We start from the raw sequence: 16,454 nt of genomic DNA, 5'->3' as shown, positions 1-16,454 counted from the left end.
AGGTGACGTAACCATGGATATCAGCTGTCATGATAGAAGAATCAGGTGCGTGACTTCTCTGTTGACTCTTCCTCGTGAGACATCCTTCTACGTCACAACAAGAAGTCTTTCTGTATATTCCCGCTAAGAGTCCACCCTTTCATCTAAAGGTAAGAATTGGCCTGTCACAAATAAAGGATACAATCAAGACTTTCCCAGCGTTAGATGAGACTCTTTATCTGCATGTAGATCGATCTTTGAATAAAACTCCTGTTGGGTTATTTATATCTTGTTTAATGGACTGGGAAATGAAGGTCAGCTGACTGTTACAGGGTTGTATGTCATTGGTGTGACAGATAGTTAAGTGTAACCATGGTAAGCAGCTGTTACGAGACGTGACTATTGTGCTGCGACCCTACGTTACACAATATTTTCAGTTTCATTTCAAATCAAAGCCTCTGAGCCTGGAATACTTATTACAAACCAAAGCCTCTGAGCCTGGATATCTATGATTAGTTGTGTAGCATTTTTATAAGCTACGCGAACTGCAGATACCTCTGGGAAAGAAGCAAAATAACAGTGCTTACGTGATTGTATTGAAGAAAAAGTAAAACTTATTTTTTCCTTGAAAACAGGAGTCAGGCGTCACGTGGAGCCTGGGTACGAAGTGAACAACTTATCCTGACGATTGTTACCATGGCTTTACTAAAGAAATAAAAAACCCGCCGAGTGCATTGTCGAGTTATATAAGCACTTGGGAATTTTTAAGAACACAAGAGAAGTGCGGGGAAGCACGTCTCTCGTGTTCTTAAAAATTCCCAAGTGCTTATATAACTCAACAATGCTCGTGGAAGAAGTTGTTTTATTTCCGTCATAAAATATATCGTGAATTGCGCGCACTCGTATCGATGACGTAGGCTGTGTACATTATATCTCAACAATGCACTCGTGTGACTTAAGGCGCATGCTTTATGGAAATATAATGAACTCGTTCTGACCAATCACAGCGCGCGCATTTCTCTGAACAATTTATAATTTTTCATAAAATTTTGCCGAAATTTCACGTTACCCTGCCATAGGAGAGACGCGCACCTACAGCTGAAACTTGTTTTTGAGGAGAATAGAGACACGATGCCTTTCATTTATAGGCTTTTCTTCGAGAACAGAATCTAAATCCATACTTTTTTCTCAACTTTTACCAATTGAAAACAGAGGGTTCACTACCTTAGCCTTCATACCTTTCGGTTTACGAAAAAGAAATTTGTTTTCGCTGTTTTACTAATCCTCTTGTTGTTATCATCATGAAACATCTTCGGTGGCCATCATATATGTGTATATATCTATTCATTTTTGCGGTCATTATTTATTGCCTGGGGAAAGAGTTCAGAGGATTTGGTTCCCGCCTCTCACTTAAAGCTCTGAAGCATTCTAATGGTTCCCCTTCATTGGTAGTGAATTTTCGGATCAATATTAGTATCTGAGCAACTGCCCACCTACCCCTCCCCTAACCCAACATTAACCCTAACTTGTTATCAATAAACTGTCGTTGAGTTAGGGGAGGGGTAGGTGGGCAGTTGCCCAGATACTGATATTGATCCGAATTTTCCATAGTCACCTCTTTAAAGTCCGCGACGGCTGGTTCCCCTAGGTTCCCTCTAAAAGCCTACTATGTGATCCCCCACATCCTCCGACTCACCCCACCCCCCTCCCTGCGATAAATAAAGACTGGTCCACCACGTTAATACCTTCTAGAAAATAGAAGTCTAAGGATTTTTTCACAAATCGTATAGGGAATTTACAGCCTAAGAAGCCTGTGCAACATAAGGTGTAAACGTGTAATCGTTCATCAAAATTATATTTGAAATCTCTGCTAAATGTCTTTCGGTGGTGATTGCACCATCTGCAATACTTGTTCGACGAAGATGAAATAGCTTGGTAGTTCAAAAATGATACTGCGCGGGAATGCAAATATCCTCACTTCTCCCACACGGGCACACTGTCATTGCGGTCCGCGACTGTTGGATGTTGCACTTTGTTCGTCATATAACAGCACTTTTTAAGTAACTAACCAGGCAAGAACACTGGTTCATTAAGTCCCGGATAGTTGACCATGCTGCTTTATGCTCTTCAAGCAAACGAGCGGCTGCCTCTCCCAGCTCAGGTTGCTCAGCGATCAGTGGGCCATGGAGCTATAGGTTACGAGATTAAACAGAATTAGAATATGTATTTTTGGAGCAACTGTTCATCGCGTGGAAAATAATCTGACATTGCATGGATTTTGCTACCTGTGCCTTGTTAAAAGTGATGCACCTTTCATATTTTTTGTGGAGCACCACATCCTTTGCATCCGAGTTTATGCACAAGCCCAGTTAGAATTTCCAACTAAAATCCTCCAAGACGAACAAATATTTATCTAAGACAGAAAAACGCTGGTTTTCATTGTACTCACTTCTTACATCCAGTTGTGTGACACTAGAGTCATCCCCAGCCATCAGAGACACAAAGAGAACATGAGAGGTGATTTCAGATTCTACGCAGTCCCAAGATTAAAATATTAACACTTCCAGCCAGTCCCTAACCATACTCTATGACAATCTTGGACAAATTTTGTTGAAAAAATGCACAATCGCACGAAATTATGGTCTAAAATCTTCAAATTGGGTTTGGCCACCCCCACCCCCACCCCCACCCCCCGCTTGAAAGTTGGATACTAAGAGGAGAGTTTGGATGTGTATCAGAATATAATATACCTTGAGAAAAAGGCCCATGACACCTTCAGTGAACTCAAAGTCCCGCCGCGACTGTAGCTGGTACTCCAAGAACAACATGAAAGCTTCAACAAGTTTGACGTCTCTACCAGCCGACGGACCGAGAGATCGAATTTCTGCATCGATCGAGGAGGGTCCCATGGACTTGAGGTGCCCCAGGAAAAGTTCATCTACAAGGAATAAATTTTCGCATTCCCGCGATTTAAAACGAATGTTGATCCGACTTCACTCCGACTAACCACGCGAATGAATCGGTAAAAGATCGGCTATGGCCGAAGCTCGCATGTCGAAATGTGGAAAGCGAACATCGTGCGTTAGAGTACCACCGAGCCGATAGAAATATTTTTCTTATTCTACGCTTCAAATGGCGACCGAAATTTACAAATTATTGTAAGAGAAGAAGTATGCTAACAGTACACTTATTTTAAATTTCAAATGTCAAAGAAACGTTACTCGTATTCTCCAAGAAATGACGATCTAGAATTGACCATATTCTAGGGGTTTTTCATGACAATAGTGGAATATCTTATTCTAACTACTTAAATATCTGCTAACTACTTAAATATCTTAAATTTCTTTCATTCAAATTATCTGCTAAATGAAACATACATTACTAATTGAGTTTCCAGTATGACTGGCCTGTTTTTCACTTCTCTAACATCCCAATTAGGAAAATGAAGTGAGCGTAGTGAGTGAATTTAGAATGGTTTCTAATCCGACGACACCTCGTGTTATCTGATCAAAACCATGCCTAAAAACTACGAAGGCCACTCTGTTACCATGTCAACTCATCGACATTGTTTAATACTTCGCTGACCTTATCTAAGTGTGGGCTCATACAGGCCAACGACGCACCGACCGACAAAGCATAGGCAGTCAAGATTTTGGAAATTATCAAGAAGCTGACTGAAAGTAACATTCGCGTAGATCTATAAAATCTAATTACCACCATAACATTATTACTCTATAACAGCTTGCTACTAGTACTCACAATTTCCAGAGCTCGAACCCTCCTTCAAAAGCTTTTGAAATTCTGAAGCTTGTTCAAGCTGTTTCATGTCTAGAATTTTAGACTTGGCATCCTAAAAAAGCAAAGGCAATGCATGTTTAAACGAATTTTCTGTATCTAATTAGTAATTCCCCCTTCTCATTGTTACATGATTCTTGGAAGGTAATTAAGAAATTTTATCAAGAAAACACCGTCAAGGGTACAGGGTTTGTCTATTATTAACACCTATTTGTGTATCGTATAGAGACTGTAAGGGGAAGTTTCAGATCAATCACTTCTGTTTATACCCTGCTGCAGGCTCTCAGTCGGTCAGGAGAAGAGAGAAGCAGCAGCGAGCCACAAGTAATACAGCGGTCAAATGTCTCCGCATGCGCGAACGTTGTAATGACTAGGTGGCGTGCTTTTAGGCTGTCAGAACCAATCAATGAATAGCGTTTCCTTTCTCTTTTTTCTTTGTCGATTTACGCGCACTCGCTCTCTTGCCAGAGCCTGGCACAGACTATTCTCCGTGTTACAATGCATGAAAGTACTTTTGGACTTAGGGTTCACCCTGCGAGAAAAACTCACTTTTTCATCAGTTTGATCTTCTTCAGATTGAAGGAATTTAGGCACCAGTTCCTGTGTGGTAGGCAAAAAGAACGGAGCAGCTTTGGGCGCCTTAGGTGGCTCCTGTGGTTTGTTCCTTTTCTGAAAAGAAATTAAGTAAGATTAGGTATTTACTGGTTGATTGGAAAACAGCACGAAAAGTAGGAGAAGTATACACACACACCGTCAATTACCTTTATTAGCTCCAGGCTGGTGAGATGTCGCCATCTTGACTTTGGTAGAAGAGACAGAGTTACAAGTTCATCAGAGAGCTGATCAGGGCTCTTATAACTAGCTGTGTTGTCGGCAGCATTAGATTTATTACCTCCTTCAGTTGTGGTCTCATTTACGTCACCAAATTCTAAAACGACGTTGAAAATATTACTACGCATGCGTAGAAGTCAACACGTAAAAAAATGCAATAAACTGCGGTAATTGACAAGTGGCTTTGAAATTGCAGTCCTTTGGTCAGAAAGTACTCCATCCGAGACTAGCCATTTCAGGTTATATGATCTTTCAAGACGAACGCATCGTGAAAAAGTTCCTTTTAACCCGTTAGACTTCGACAACACCTTCGGCATCCACTTTCGCCGTTCCATAAAAAACCAAATGTCATGACGACGACTAGTCTTCATTTCAGATTTAACCCAAGATTGATCTTGTTATTTTACCTTTGTCAGCATCTGTTCCTGTAACAGGCAGTTGTTCCAAAGTCGGCTGATAATCAGCAGGAAGAGGAATCAATGATACTTCATCGTGCAAAGTTTTATTTGACCTACCAAACAAAAGGAAGATGTAAGCTTCAGACACCGTACAATTTTCATATCCACCATAAAAAAGACAAGAAAAAAAGAAAACGGGTCGCTTAAGCGCGTCATGAAGCACACGCCGTCTGAGCTCATCTCGTCTCACATAGCATGAAGCGGCTGGGGGGAATTCTAAACCCCTTCCCCACCCACGATGGAATGTCAATTTATCATAGGTTATTCCCCAGCAAATCGTCAAGTGCACCCTTTTACCCATTTCTACTTCGGTTTCACAAAGACGCTTCCAATAAACATAAAACAAAGACCCGATTGTGGATATAACCTCAATCTATTGATCTTACTACGCCTCTCTTTATTGATGGCAGAAAAAATGATAATAAATAAGTGGATAATAAATAAGTGGATAAGCAAATAAATAAAACAAATAATAAAAATTACAAAAACAGTGGAAAATAAAAAAAAAATCAATGCAAAAATTGAGGGAGAGGAGGGTTTGGTCATTCCTCACATGTGCACTTTATTTTTCCGTTCATGATCGTAGAGCTAAAAAAAGGACGGCTACTTGAGTTCTACTTCATTTCTTACCATAAATACACTCCTAAGTCGTCCACGTGTGTAGTCACAAGGAAGTCTGCTATGGGTGACATGGCTAAACTAGTGACGGGTGACTCCACCAGAAAGCAGTCTATTAGCCTGACAAAAACGGAGCGCTATTTGAGTAACTGAATTAAATACAAGCTTTTGACATTTAAAATGTTCCGTTTAAGAGCGTTTATACATAAACACCGATAATGAGTAGGTTCATAGTATTCATAATTCTACTGTGTGCAGTAAAAAGCAAAATATATCTGTTAACACTAGTGAACAAACAACCTAAAACATGGCGGTCCTGAGTGCGATACAGTTTCCCTGAAAACTCTGATTTGGGCTTATCCACATGATCATTTTATCGCCACGAGAAGGATAAAAAAAAGATCGCGTCAAATTCTTAACTGTATTGGATTCTACAGCTTCCAATTTCAATGAAGGTCTGTCTATTGTTCGGTTAGTTTATCGTGTATCTTTTTGCATGCTTGTTTCGTTTTTCTGTTAACTTAATATGTAAGCCACGTCCTCTTCAAACACTAAGTTCTTTACCTTGCAGCCGGTAGACTCCAGGTTCTCACACTCGAGTCCATTGACGACGTTATCAACCAACGGGAGTCTGGGCTAAAGGACTGAAATCCAAAATAGAATTGTCATTAGCTCTAAAAAGTCTGTATAAGAAGGGTAATAATCGACTCTGTTTAAGACCACACGTAATACCTTCCTGATTACTTTAACTTGTACATTAATAACGAAATATCTAACCATGTGAAGTTAAACGTAGCTGTCTACAAAGTCAGTCAGAACAAGGGAGCGAAGAGGAGGGGAAAAGGACTCAAGGACTGGGAACTAAGGAGAGCTGAATGGGCTGATTCAAAGAAGCTTCCGTAATTTCTTGAGATTCGTCATTTTCCATATGTGTCAATCTTATCCATCCTTGCCCATCCTTGCCCATCCTTGCCCATCCCTGACCATCCTTGACCATCCATGGCCATCATTGACCATCCTTGACCACCCCTTGTTCCTTGTAGGTTTATTTTTACCTTTATTTCTTAGTGTCTGTCTTTCCAAACATATAATCATTTCAAGGTTTCATTCCATTTTAAGGCACTCAACATTACTAAACGTAACGTAAAGTAACTCCTTTAAAACACGAATGGCACTTAACCAGAACGAGCTTAAAGATTTCGAACAACACAACATAGTTTCGAAAGCACTCTTTAGACGATGTAGGCCTGGGGCTCTACTTACCATATCAGTAATTCTGTTTGTATGACCTTGAAACATTCTCACAACTCTCTTCATGTCGACATCAACAACTTGGATTTCGAAATCTTCAAAAGAAACGGCCAACAAAGAACTGCAAAAAGAGAAAACGTAGTCAGTGAAACGCGTGCACCCTGTTGCACAAATTAGCGATTAAAACTCAAAGAGTCATCTATATTGGTCATACCTGTCTCGATGTAATAAAATCTGAGTGATAGGTGACTCAAACGACATTTTCTGAAGAAGATTCCGAGCTTTAAAATTCCAAAACTGCAAGAAAAAAGACGTCTGTCACAAATAACATAAATCTAACATCATTCCTTATGAGATTACTAAGCTCAAAATTAACCACCTCTTCTTGTCTACCTCCACTGACGACGCTTTTGCTTGTCGCAAATGAGCCAAGTATGTGGCCCTGGCTCGACTACCACCCAACGTTCAGGAAATGAGCCCAAGCTCCATCCCCGAAAAGTTTTCTTCCCGGAAGGAACGAAAACTGGACACTAGAAATCGTTGGAAATCGAGCCTTTACACGACCGTGCTCAGAAGCCAGTTCCATGCATTCGACGATGAAATCGGAACTGGCTCGGGTTTAAATTCAAACATAGGACACAAATTTCTAACATCTTTGTTTTAAATGACTCAACACATAATTGTTTTGTGATGAAGGTGAAAAAAGGGTAAAAAAGAGAGAAAGATAACGCCAAAATTGATGTTGTTCTAAAATGTTTTCATCTCAAGAAGGCTTTCGCTGCATCATCTTGCTGGAAATCCTTATCCTTGTAAAGAAATTTAACTTACTTCCAAAATAGACGCAAACATTGAACATAAAAAGTTGCCACTTTACCTTTAACTTACAATCTGCTCCTGCAGTCATCACTTGTTGATTGATGTTGTCAATAGCCACGCCCCTCACTTGACCATTGTGCGCTGAAAAGCAAACGATAGAAAAATGATATCGTTTATTGCGCTTAGCAGACAAGAGAGGCAACGCAGAAATACACTTCTCTCATAGGTGTCTTTCTTCGGTCGATTTAGGTCTCTATTCCCCCGAATAGAATGTTACTCCATCGCAGGTTGTCCCCTACCCTCCCCCCCAACTAGAATTGCGTCAAGCTCTCTTAACGGGTTGTCGTTACCTATATTAGCTCCTAGCCTCGGTTGTTCGAAGGGTGAATAACACTAACCGCTGAATAACTCTCTATCCAGTGGATAACGCATTACGCTTTGATGACACTTATCCACTGTACAGCGATTCATCTGTCGGATTTTTTTAAATCTACTTTTGTACAACTGGGCTCTGGGTGAAGAGTAGAGTGTCTTAGTCAGGAACACTGCACAATGACTCGGCCAGTTCTCCAACCCAGATCTCTCGATCCAGCACGCTAACCACTGGAGTGCCGTTTCTTCCTGCGCAATATGGCGAATAAGAGGTGTATCAAACAAACCTTTTGGTTCCCCAAGGGATCCCCTGTGAATTCCGGACTGAATGTTAAACATATCCACATTACCATGGGCATCTCCTACGATGGCAAAATTCCCACAAGAGCTCATAGCTGTGGTCTGAGGATCAAACAGTTTACAAAGGACTCGGTGTTTTACACAGTTTACTCTATTGCTGTTTACCAACTTTACAAAACACGAAGATAGAAGTAAAAATCCTAATTGGCAAACAAAACAATCTGCTGTAATCGGCGCATTTAGAAAATGTGTTTCGAAACGTCACAATCCATAGCATATACGAGATCAACAAACGATAAATACAACGAAAAAGAATATCGAAGTACAAACCAACTAATAAAGCGTTCCGCTCCGCTTTGGTGGTTTTCACCAGCTGTGATTGGTCCGTTTCGAACCACAGGCATCCCAAGCAAAAGATTACTTCATGAAAGCGTCACGTGCTCTGTGACGCGTTGTTAAGTTACGCAAGGAACCGTTGAGAACATGAACACGTTGTAAGGAATAGTATTGAGAAAGAGATATGGTTCCTCGCGTAACTTTACTCTGCGTCACATAATGCGTGATGCTTTCATGAATTAATCTTTTGCTTTATCTCGAGACGTGAACTTGGGACGCCTGTGTTTTGAACATGTGTTTAGAAACATCGCGATCCACAGCATACAAGTACGTAAGTGACTACATGGTGCAACAAATGATAACACCTCAACCTCTCCAACGAAATAAAAAACAAAATTACAAACCGTAACTGGTCCTGCATTTTCCCCAGCACGAGATTTCAGGTTATGTTTACCAATGCACTTCCTCTGAAAGCTCCATGTTCTGGCTTCTTTTTTTCCCTGATGACAAGTGACAATGTTGTCCCATGCACTCTCGCGCACAACCTCTAAAAAACGACATCAAAGATAACTTCGTTCAGCTGCTATTCGTTATCTTGCACTAACTTTTTGGATTTGCTGCCTAAAGACATTATTCTGAGACACAGTGTAACATAAACTTCACACACACTTTACCACAAATGTTCTCGTTCAGTCTATGAGAAGTCTGAGGAAGGCATTCTTAGAGCACAAAAATCCGAGTGTTCCGAACGAGAGTGTACCAGAAAAGTTGCAACAACTTGATCAGTTATTCTGTGAGCACATACCAGAGGCGAAGTCCACAACAGGTGCTAATTTCAACTCTTCTATATGCACTCCACGATTCTTGGACTTCTTTGTTAGTGAACCTGAAAAAAATGAGCAACAAGAAGCAGTTTATCTTTTTGTTCCCAAAATCTGACCAGTGAATGATTAAAAGTCTTCTAGTTACAACGCATTTCGTAACTAACCAATTTGTCTATTCTCATCACTTTTCTTTGGTGGATGTGAGAAATTGTATGTTTTGGACATCTGCGAGTTAGCGTCAAGAGAGACATGTCCTATCCATTCATTCCAGTTAAAAGCCAGTACGAAGTAAAAGTAATCATATACGCCATTTTCAAACAAAATTTGGTGTCAACGGGACTCCAAGGCAAAAAACCATAGCTATCTCTAGTCTACACAAAGCCCTTTTTTTTTTAGTGATAATTCCTTTTTAGAAGTTGTTTATCACCACTGATGTGGGACTGAGTTTTAAGCACTCCGAGCTGAAAACAATTTCTAACAGAGATGGAGATGTTGAGTTATGTGTTAACACTCTAGAGCCAGAATTGATCTTGTAGCTGCAATCTGCCCTCTTAATAAGAACACGCCAAGTGATAGTATTTTGAGCTGTTTCTAGGGCTGTTGGGCATTGCTTTTTAACTTAGAATAATAGTATAGTGTTTTTAGGCAAACACCGAGAGGGCAAGTAACGTGGATGGTTATGGATTAGGATGCTTGGTTCCTCTGCCATGGTGTATCCTCAAATGCTGACTGACCTTGTGAAAATTCACAGCTTCGTTCATCTTTGATAACAGAAATAAACCTCAAGCTTCTATCCAGCCCTAAAGATGATGTACATAAAGTATTGTAAATAAAAGTTGTTTTCACTTTTTTCTTTAAACACCAGTACTTAAAACTACGTGCATGTGAGGGTTATGACACCAAAGACATGGGGATTTACGAGATAATTTGCTTTTTAATGTTAATTGGCCACCGTAAAGAGTTTGAAAAGCTGATGTCTCGTGATTTTTGGTTTGCTTGAATCTACGTGGCATGTTTCAACCACCCAGCTTAGCTCTGCATGCAGGTATTGAGCATTTATGACTAATGTCACAACGCTACCTATAGTATAATACCTGCACTGAGGATGTTAAATCCATTATTTCCGTAGAAGCGAATCTTAGTTGGAGGAGCACTGTGACTTGAACGAGACCTCAAGAGTCTTCCACTACCATCTGGCTGATCAAATATCCATATCTAATCAAATAAAATAAGTTACTGTGAAAAAACTAAAGGAAAACTTGAATCATTTCCATTTCCAGTTCTCCAACACAGAGAGGTACTTTCCAGCAGTAGTAACACTTTGCCTTCCTAGATTTACTCAAAAAAGGCTGTCCCGCACAAAGTCTTGAAAAATCAGCTAAAGGTGCTTTTTACTGATATTCATTTAACTGTGTATTCATTGAAGAGTTTTTTTGTTATTATAAGACAAAAGGGAAGACGTGAAACAGCTTTTTCACGAACGACAATTTGGACAATGAATCGTGCAAATTCTCAAAAATTGTATCAATAATCTTTTTAAAACCATTATAGTTCTGTTCAGGAAAATCCTAGTGGGCTATTTTACTTTACAAAGTGACTTCAATTAAAATTTGATTCAGTCGCTCTGGACTTTCTTAAATCAGATAATTTGGTGGTGTGCAGAATTAATATTATTTTGAAGTATGACTGAGAAACCCAAATTTGTACATTAAAAATACACGTCTGTTATTAATGCTTGTCTTAACAAGAATAATCAAAACACTATACCTTTAAAGAGTTATCAGGACCATTTGTAGCCAAGAGAGGTTGTGAGGAAAGGAATTTCATACCACAGACAGATCCTTTATGGGCATCACGTAACGTGCTGCTAAGTTGACGTTTTTCCAAATCCCACAATGCAATGTGGCCCTCTGTACTGGCAGATGCCATAACAGGGTTTCCATCTGTAGAAAACAATAAATTGTCAGTGTTTATGCTTTCCTGCCATTAAATTGTGCAACAATTATCAAATTTCACTTTTATTATGTAATCTGATGATCTGGATGAGAGTAGTAGTTCTGAAAAGGTCTGTTGTCTGTGGTAGTGACTGAGGCTTAAACAACCTGAACAAAAGCTATCATCCAGGTCATATTTCCTTCTGTCAGAGAAACCCCCTAAAACACTTTTGCAAATCTTCAGACTTTTGCAGAATCAATCTAAGAAACTCTCAAGAAAAAATCTCACCCTTTGCCTCAAGTTGCAGGGAATCATGACTACTACCTAGTCAGAAGCTAAATTATTTCTACTAGCTAGGCCTTATCCTCAAATTGTTCTTTCCCATTGCTCAACTGACTCATTTTTGTAAAATTAAAAAGGAAAACATTCTCAGCATCACATTAAAGAAGAAAAAGATCAAGACTTCGCATTTTTTAGGAATCATTCATATGGCAATCACCCTTGTAGCTTGTATATCATGTCACAAGCTGGGTACAGAAAAAAATAGAAAACCAAGACATATAGAAGCTTTTCATAAACTCACACTCCCTCTTTTAATTCTTCTTTTTTTCTCTCTTTTTATTACAGTACCTATTTTTCATTCTTCAACCACTTGTCACCTACAATAACGAACCGGAAGGCAGTGGGAAACAAAAATAATCGTGAGAATGGTCTTACTAGCCTCTTACCTGTTCTGAAAGTCAAACCTATAACTGGACCCCACTCCTGATGAAACCTCATAACTGTTTCATCAAATTTGAGATTATGGAGGATAATTTTTCCACTCTGCAGGCCAATGCCAACCACATCAACTGCAGGAGCCTAGTAAATGCAAACCAAAAATATTAACATGTAAATTCTATTCATTTGTTGCACATACATGTACCTCAAGACTTATTGGACTCCTGACCCAAAGTTGAGCATTTAGGTCATTTCTTAAATATACTTTGTACATATGCACAAAAATATCTTTAGTTACTATTTTGGACCTCCAAGCCCAAAGTTGAGCATTTGGTTCATTTTCTCAATAATTTTTGTGTCCAGTCAACATAGACGTACAGACAAATGTATAGAGAATCTTCTATTAAGTCTTCATGACTAACCACAACTTTCGAGTCAAAATTCTCCTTTCATGATGTTTGAAATTTCTCTCTGCATCATACATGAGGATTTCATCTCTTATCAAGTTATCAAGATAAAAAATCTAGCTGAAAAGTTTTTCTACACTGATGTAAAGAGACATTTTAAAAGTGTGTGTACCTCAAGGGTCTCAGTGAAGGGAGGCACCCATTGAGTTATCAGTCTCTACTTTGGGATTTAGTCTCTTTCATTTCATTTTAATTGATGCACTTAACCTTGCTTCATTTTCTTCTTCATCTGTCACCACCCTCAACTTAGAGCTGTGTAAATGCCAACTTTGAAGCCTTTTGAAAACCCTGTCTCTTCCCAGAGTTGAAATGCAGCTCTTACATGTACATGTAGTTGGGGCAAAAATAATGAGCTCACCTCCTGTACAGCAAGATGGAGGAATTTAAGGGTATGTAGGGAAGAAGAGTTGATGAGAAGTTCTTATGTGTAAAGGAGAGTAACAAGCAAATCACCAGCACAGAGGATTTGTACAAAAAGCGATTCAATCAGTACAATGATGTCTAGTCAGTTATTTGTCGTAAAATATTCTTTTTAGATTCTAAAGCTGAGTTAAAAAAATACACATCTTACTTGTTCCACAGCAGTTATAGGCTCTGACCATCCAGAAAATGTATAAATAAGTTTGCTGTGGAAATAACATAAAACTATCAAAATTAATTAAAACAATCAATGCTTAATAAGCTAAATTTAGAGGAAAGGCAATAGAGGACTAGTTGACAGCTCTGCACACCTTGCTTGCCTACACTGAGGCTTCACAATTTATTAGGATCTTTGTAACTCAGTGCTATACATATATAGAGAGTAATCGAGGAAGAGGTATGCACATACTTTGTTTTTATATTCCACAGTTGCATCTGGCCTTGCTTACTGCACAGTAAGATCTTATTAAGGTATGTGCTGGGATGCATCAAACAGGTGATGTAGAAGTTTTCAGCATTAAATTCCATCTCAAGGTACAATTCTACAAGAATAACGTTTGAAAGATGGAATCAATAAAGAAGGAATGAAGAATAAGTTTGATCAAAGGATAAATCTCCATGCTTCTCATGAATACTACAACTGAGTTGTCTCTCACATTTTAACTGATTAACCCCTTAACTCTTAAGATCTGATTGTTAATTCTCCCCAATAACTGCTACACACTTCCTTGTAAATTAATTGTGAGAATTTGGGGCTAGATCAGGATAACTTCTACCTGATAAGTTTAAGTATTCTCAGTACCTGTTTGCTGGATAATGTGTGGATATTTTAGGGAGAAGTGACATGTAAATTACCAGCCTGAAAGAGTTTTAAGTTTTGATAACTGATCCCTTCCTTACCTTTTTCCAAATTCAGTTTCCCTTGAATAATTATTTACGCCTATTCAAATACCTTGATATACATGTCATCAAGCTCTCAGTACTTTGATACTTATACAATGTAATCAGATAAAATAGTTCTAGGTAAAATGAACATGTACCTGTTGTTTCAATAATCCATATTCTGACTGTGCTGTCTTCATCAACAGATATTAGATTTGAACCAAATGAGAAGATGAAGTGAATGTCTCTCTTGTGTCCCTCCAACACAGCAACCTAAACCAAAAAAAAAAAAAGTTACCAAAACACACCATTAAAACGTGGATTGATTAGGTTACAAGCCAATTGGTCTGATCATTACTTATCTGCATAAAATTAAGAAATACATGGCTTATTACACCATGGTTAAATAACAAGTCTATTGTAAGTCTACAAATGTAATATTTCTTCATTTTGCATATGCCAGTTGGCTGTCTACCATCTCATATCTAAAAACCACAAGTAAAATGATTGTAATAGTAAATACACTTCTTTGTTATGGTTTGAAAGTTCCCCTGGTTTAAGAGGATTTTCCAACTGCCCTGATTTTTTGCTTCTACTTTTTGGAGCTATGTATATGTATACATGGACATAATCTGAATAAAAGTAGTAATAATAACACTGATAATAAAATATTTAGTATAAAAATTATACCTCACAAGAGAATAGTACTTTTTGCAAATACTGATTCAGGCTCGTTGGAAGTGAGTAGCAAGTACTATTCACCTTTGAGCACATGATGAGACAAAATCGCGCATCAAGAGTTTCATCTCCAACCATTTTTCAGTATATTGAAAAAAGTGAACTTATTTTTTGGCACCTTTGTGGTATATACTTTGCATGTATATGGTATATACTTTCTGGTATATGCTTTGCACTCCGTCAGCTGGCCATCTAACGTGCCACTAGATGCAGTTAAACATCTGTGATCTTTGCAGTCATCACTACCACTTTTCACCACCACTTTGGTGAATTATTGTTCACTATATTATCACTAATAATAAGATGTCATTAAGATGGTTATGATTGAGAATCCTTACTCATCAAAAACGTGATCAGTTTCGAAACAAACCTGTTTTCCTCTTTTCCAAGAAATCAACTGATTTCCAGAAGCTGTAATCACCAAGTCTCCGTGTGATGATAAACATGATATTTCACCGGATTTAAGCAATCCTGCATATTACAATAATACATTTATATAATCATTAACAAGTAGCAAGTTTTGAGTAGCCTTCAGACTTCAGAATTAATTTATAAATACCAGTTCATTTCTAAATGTAAACATTTTTTCTTTCATCTAATACGTTTGGGCGATTTGGTTAATATTAATTAACAAGTTTTGTTACCGTCGGAAATTAAATTGAATCAAAGGGTGGTCAAAAGTTTACTATGATCTCATTTTATTCCTCACATGTAAGGCTTCAATAATACTTGACATCATTAAACTCACCAACAAAGAGAAGATTTAACTTCGCACACTGGAAGATAAGAGAGATGACAAAAATGTCAGCGTGAATGAAGTAAGCTACATGCAGTTACAACTTTGTTTACACGCGTGGATCTGTCATGAAAACTAAGCTAGAATATACTTACACTATAAACGTGAAAGGCTGAACCAACAGCAGTGGTCACAAGAGTTTCTGTTCCTTGTGTCTGTAAAGTCAATGGAACATGATTTGCCACAAATCCAAGGGCTCGAAATGGAGAAAACAACTGACTTCCGACCAACGGAGCCGCCATGTTGAAATGTCCCACGTGCGAAAGACCGCTGACTAACTGCCGAGTTTTCTCCTAAGGAAAAATTCACTTGAACCTTTCTGGTACTCTGGAATTAGGAACCGAGGAGTAACAGAATCGTGAGGGTATTTCTTATCAACCATATCTCCTTTTTTTTTTTCTAAATTATATAGGTCAGGAAGTAAATCACCGAAATTTTTTCAAGAGCAGATAAACAAAGTGATGATAAACAAGGAACTTTGAAAAATTAAAATGTTCTCTTATAAAAGCCTGTACATAAATAGTAATCTCGTACCCATACCCTGCCGTGTAACCATAACTGAAATGCAGAAGGTCTGGGTACGAGACAACATACAAGGATACATGATAACTACATTGTTTTAAGAGTGAGTGATAAAATGAATACTGTTTATTATATTAACACTCGGTATCTTTGTATAAAAATTGTCTTCTGTAGGTTTAATTTCCTTTAGGACTGACTCAGAAAAACCTTACTCAAAATTTTGATGGTTTTCCAACACTGTTGAAGAAAGTTTTGTTTCATTTTCTTTAATCTTATTTTGAGATCACTTTCTATACCCAAGAGCAGTTACTTTGGAAGCGAATTTTGGCCAGTATCACAACTTATCGCCCTCTTTGTGATATCAAATTTAAACCGAACCAGACAACGTAATAAT

At 38.4% G+C, this 16,454-nt stretch overlaps 1 protein-coding gene across 1 annotated transcript; it reads right to left on the bottom strand.

Annotated features, from left to right (window-relative positions):
* Positions 1-1,719: 1,719 nt before the first annotated feature.
* LOC131770355 (WD repeat-containing protein 36) lies at positions 1,720-15,780 on the bottom strand. The gene is made up of 24 exons (XM_059086066.2): positions 15,634-15,780; positions 15,491-15,518; positions 15,113-15,213; positions 14,163-14,277; positions 13,532-13,664; positions 13,274-13,328; positions 12,244-12,376; positions 11,348-11,523; positions 10,675-10,795; positions 10,315-10,380; positions 9,562-9,642; positions 9,161-9,303; positions 8,408-8,522; positions 7,807-7,889; positions 7,147-7,229; positions 6,945-7,053; positions 6,246-6,325; positions 5,694-5,801; positions 5,013-5,116; positions 4,536-4,702; positions 4,324-4,443; positions 3,739-3,829; positions 2,730-2,917; positions 1,720-2,168 (listed from the first exon to the last, which is right to left on the bottom strand). The coding sequence occupies exons 1-24, from the start codon at positions 15,778-15,780 to the stop codon at positions 2,019-2,021; spliced, it is 2,697 nt and encodes an 898-aa protein (XP_058942049.2). The 3' UTR covers positions 1,720-2,018.
* Between the last annotated feature and the right edge of the window lie 674 nt (positions 15,781-16,454).

Source organism: Pocillopora verrucosa, chromosome 12, assembly GCF_036669915.1.
Source record: "Pocillopora verrucosa isolate sample1 chromosome 12, ASM3666991v2, whole genome shotgun sequence".
Lineage (NCBI taxonomy): Eukaryota > Metazoa > Cnidaria > Anthozoa > Scleractinia > Pocilloporidae > Pocillopora > Pocillopora verrucosa.
Note: the sequence above shows the minus strand (reverse complement) of the source record. Positions and strands in the feature narration are given on the sequence as shown.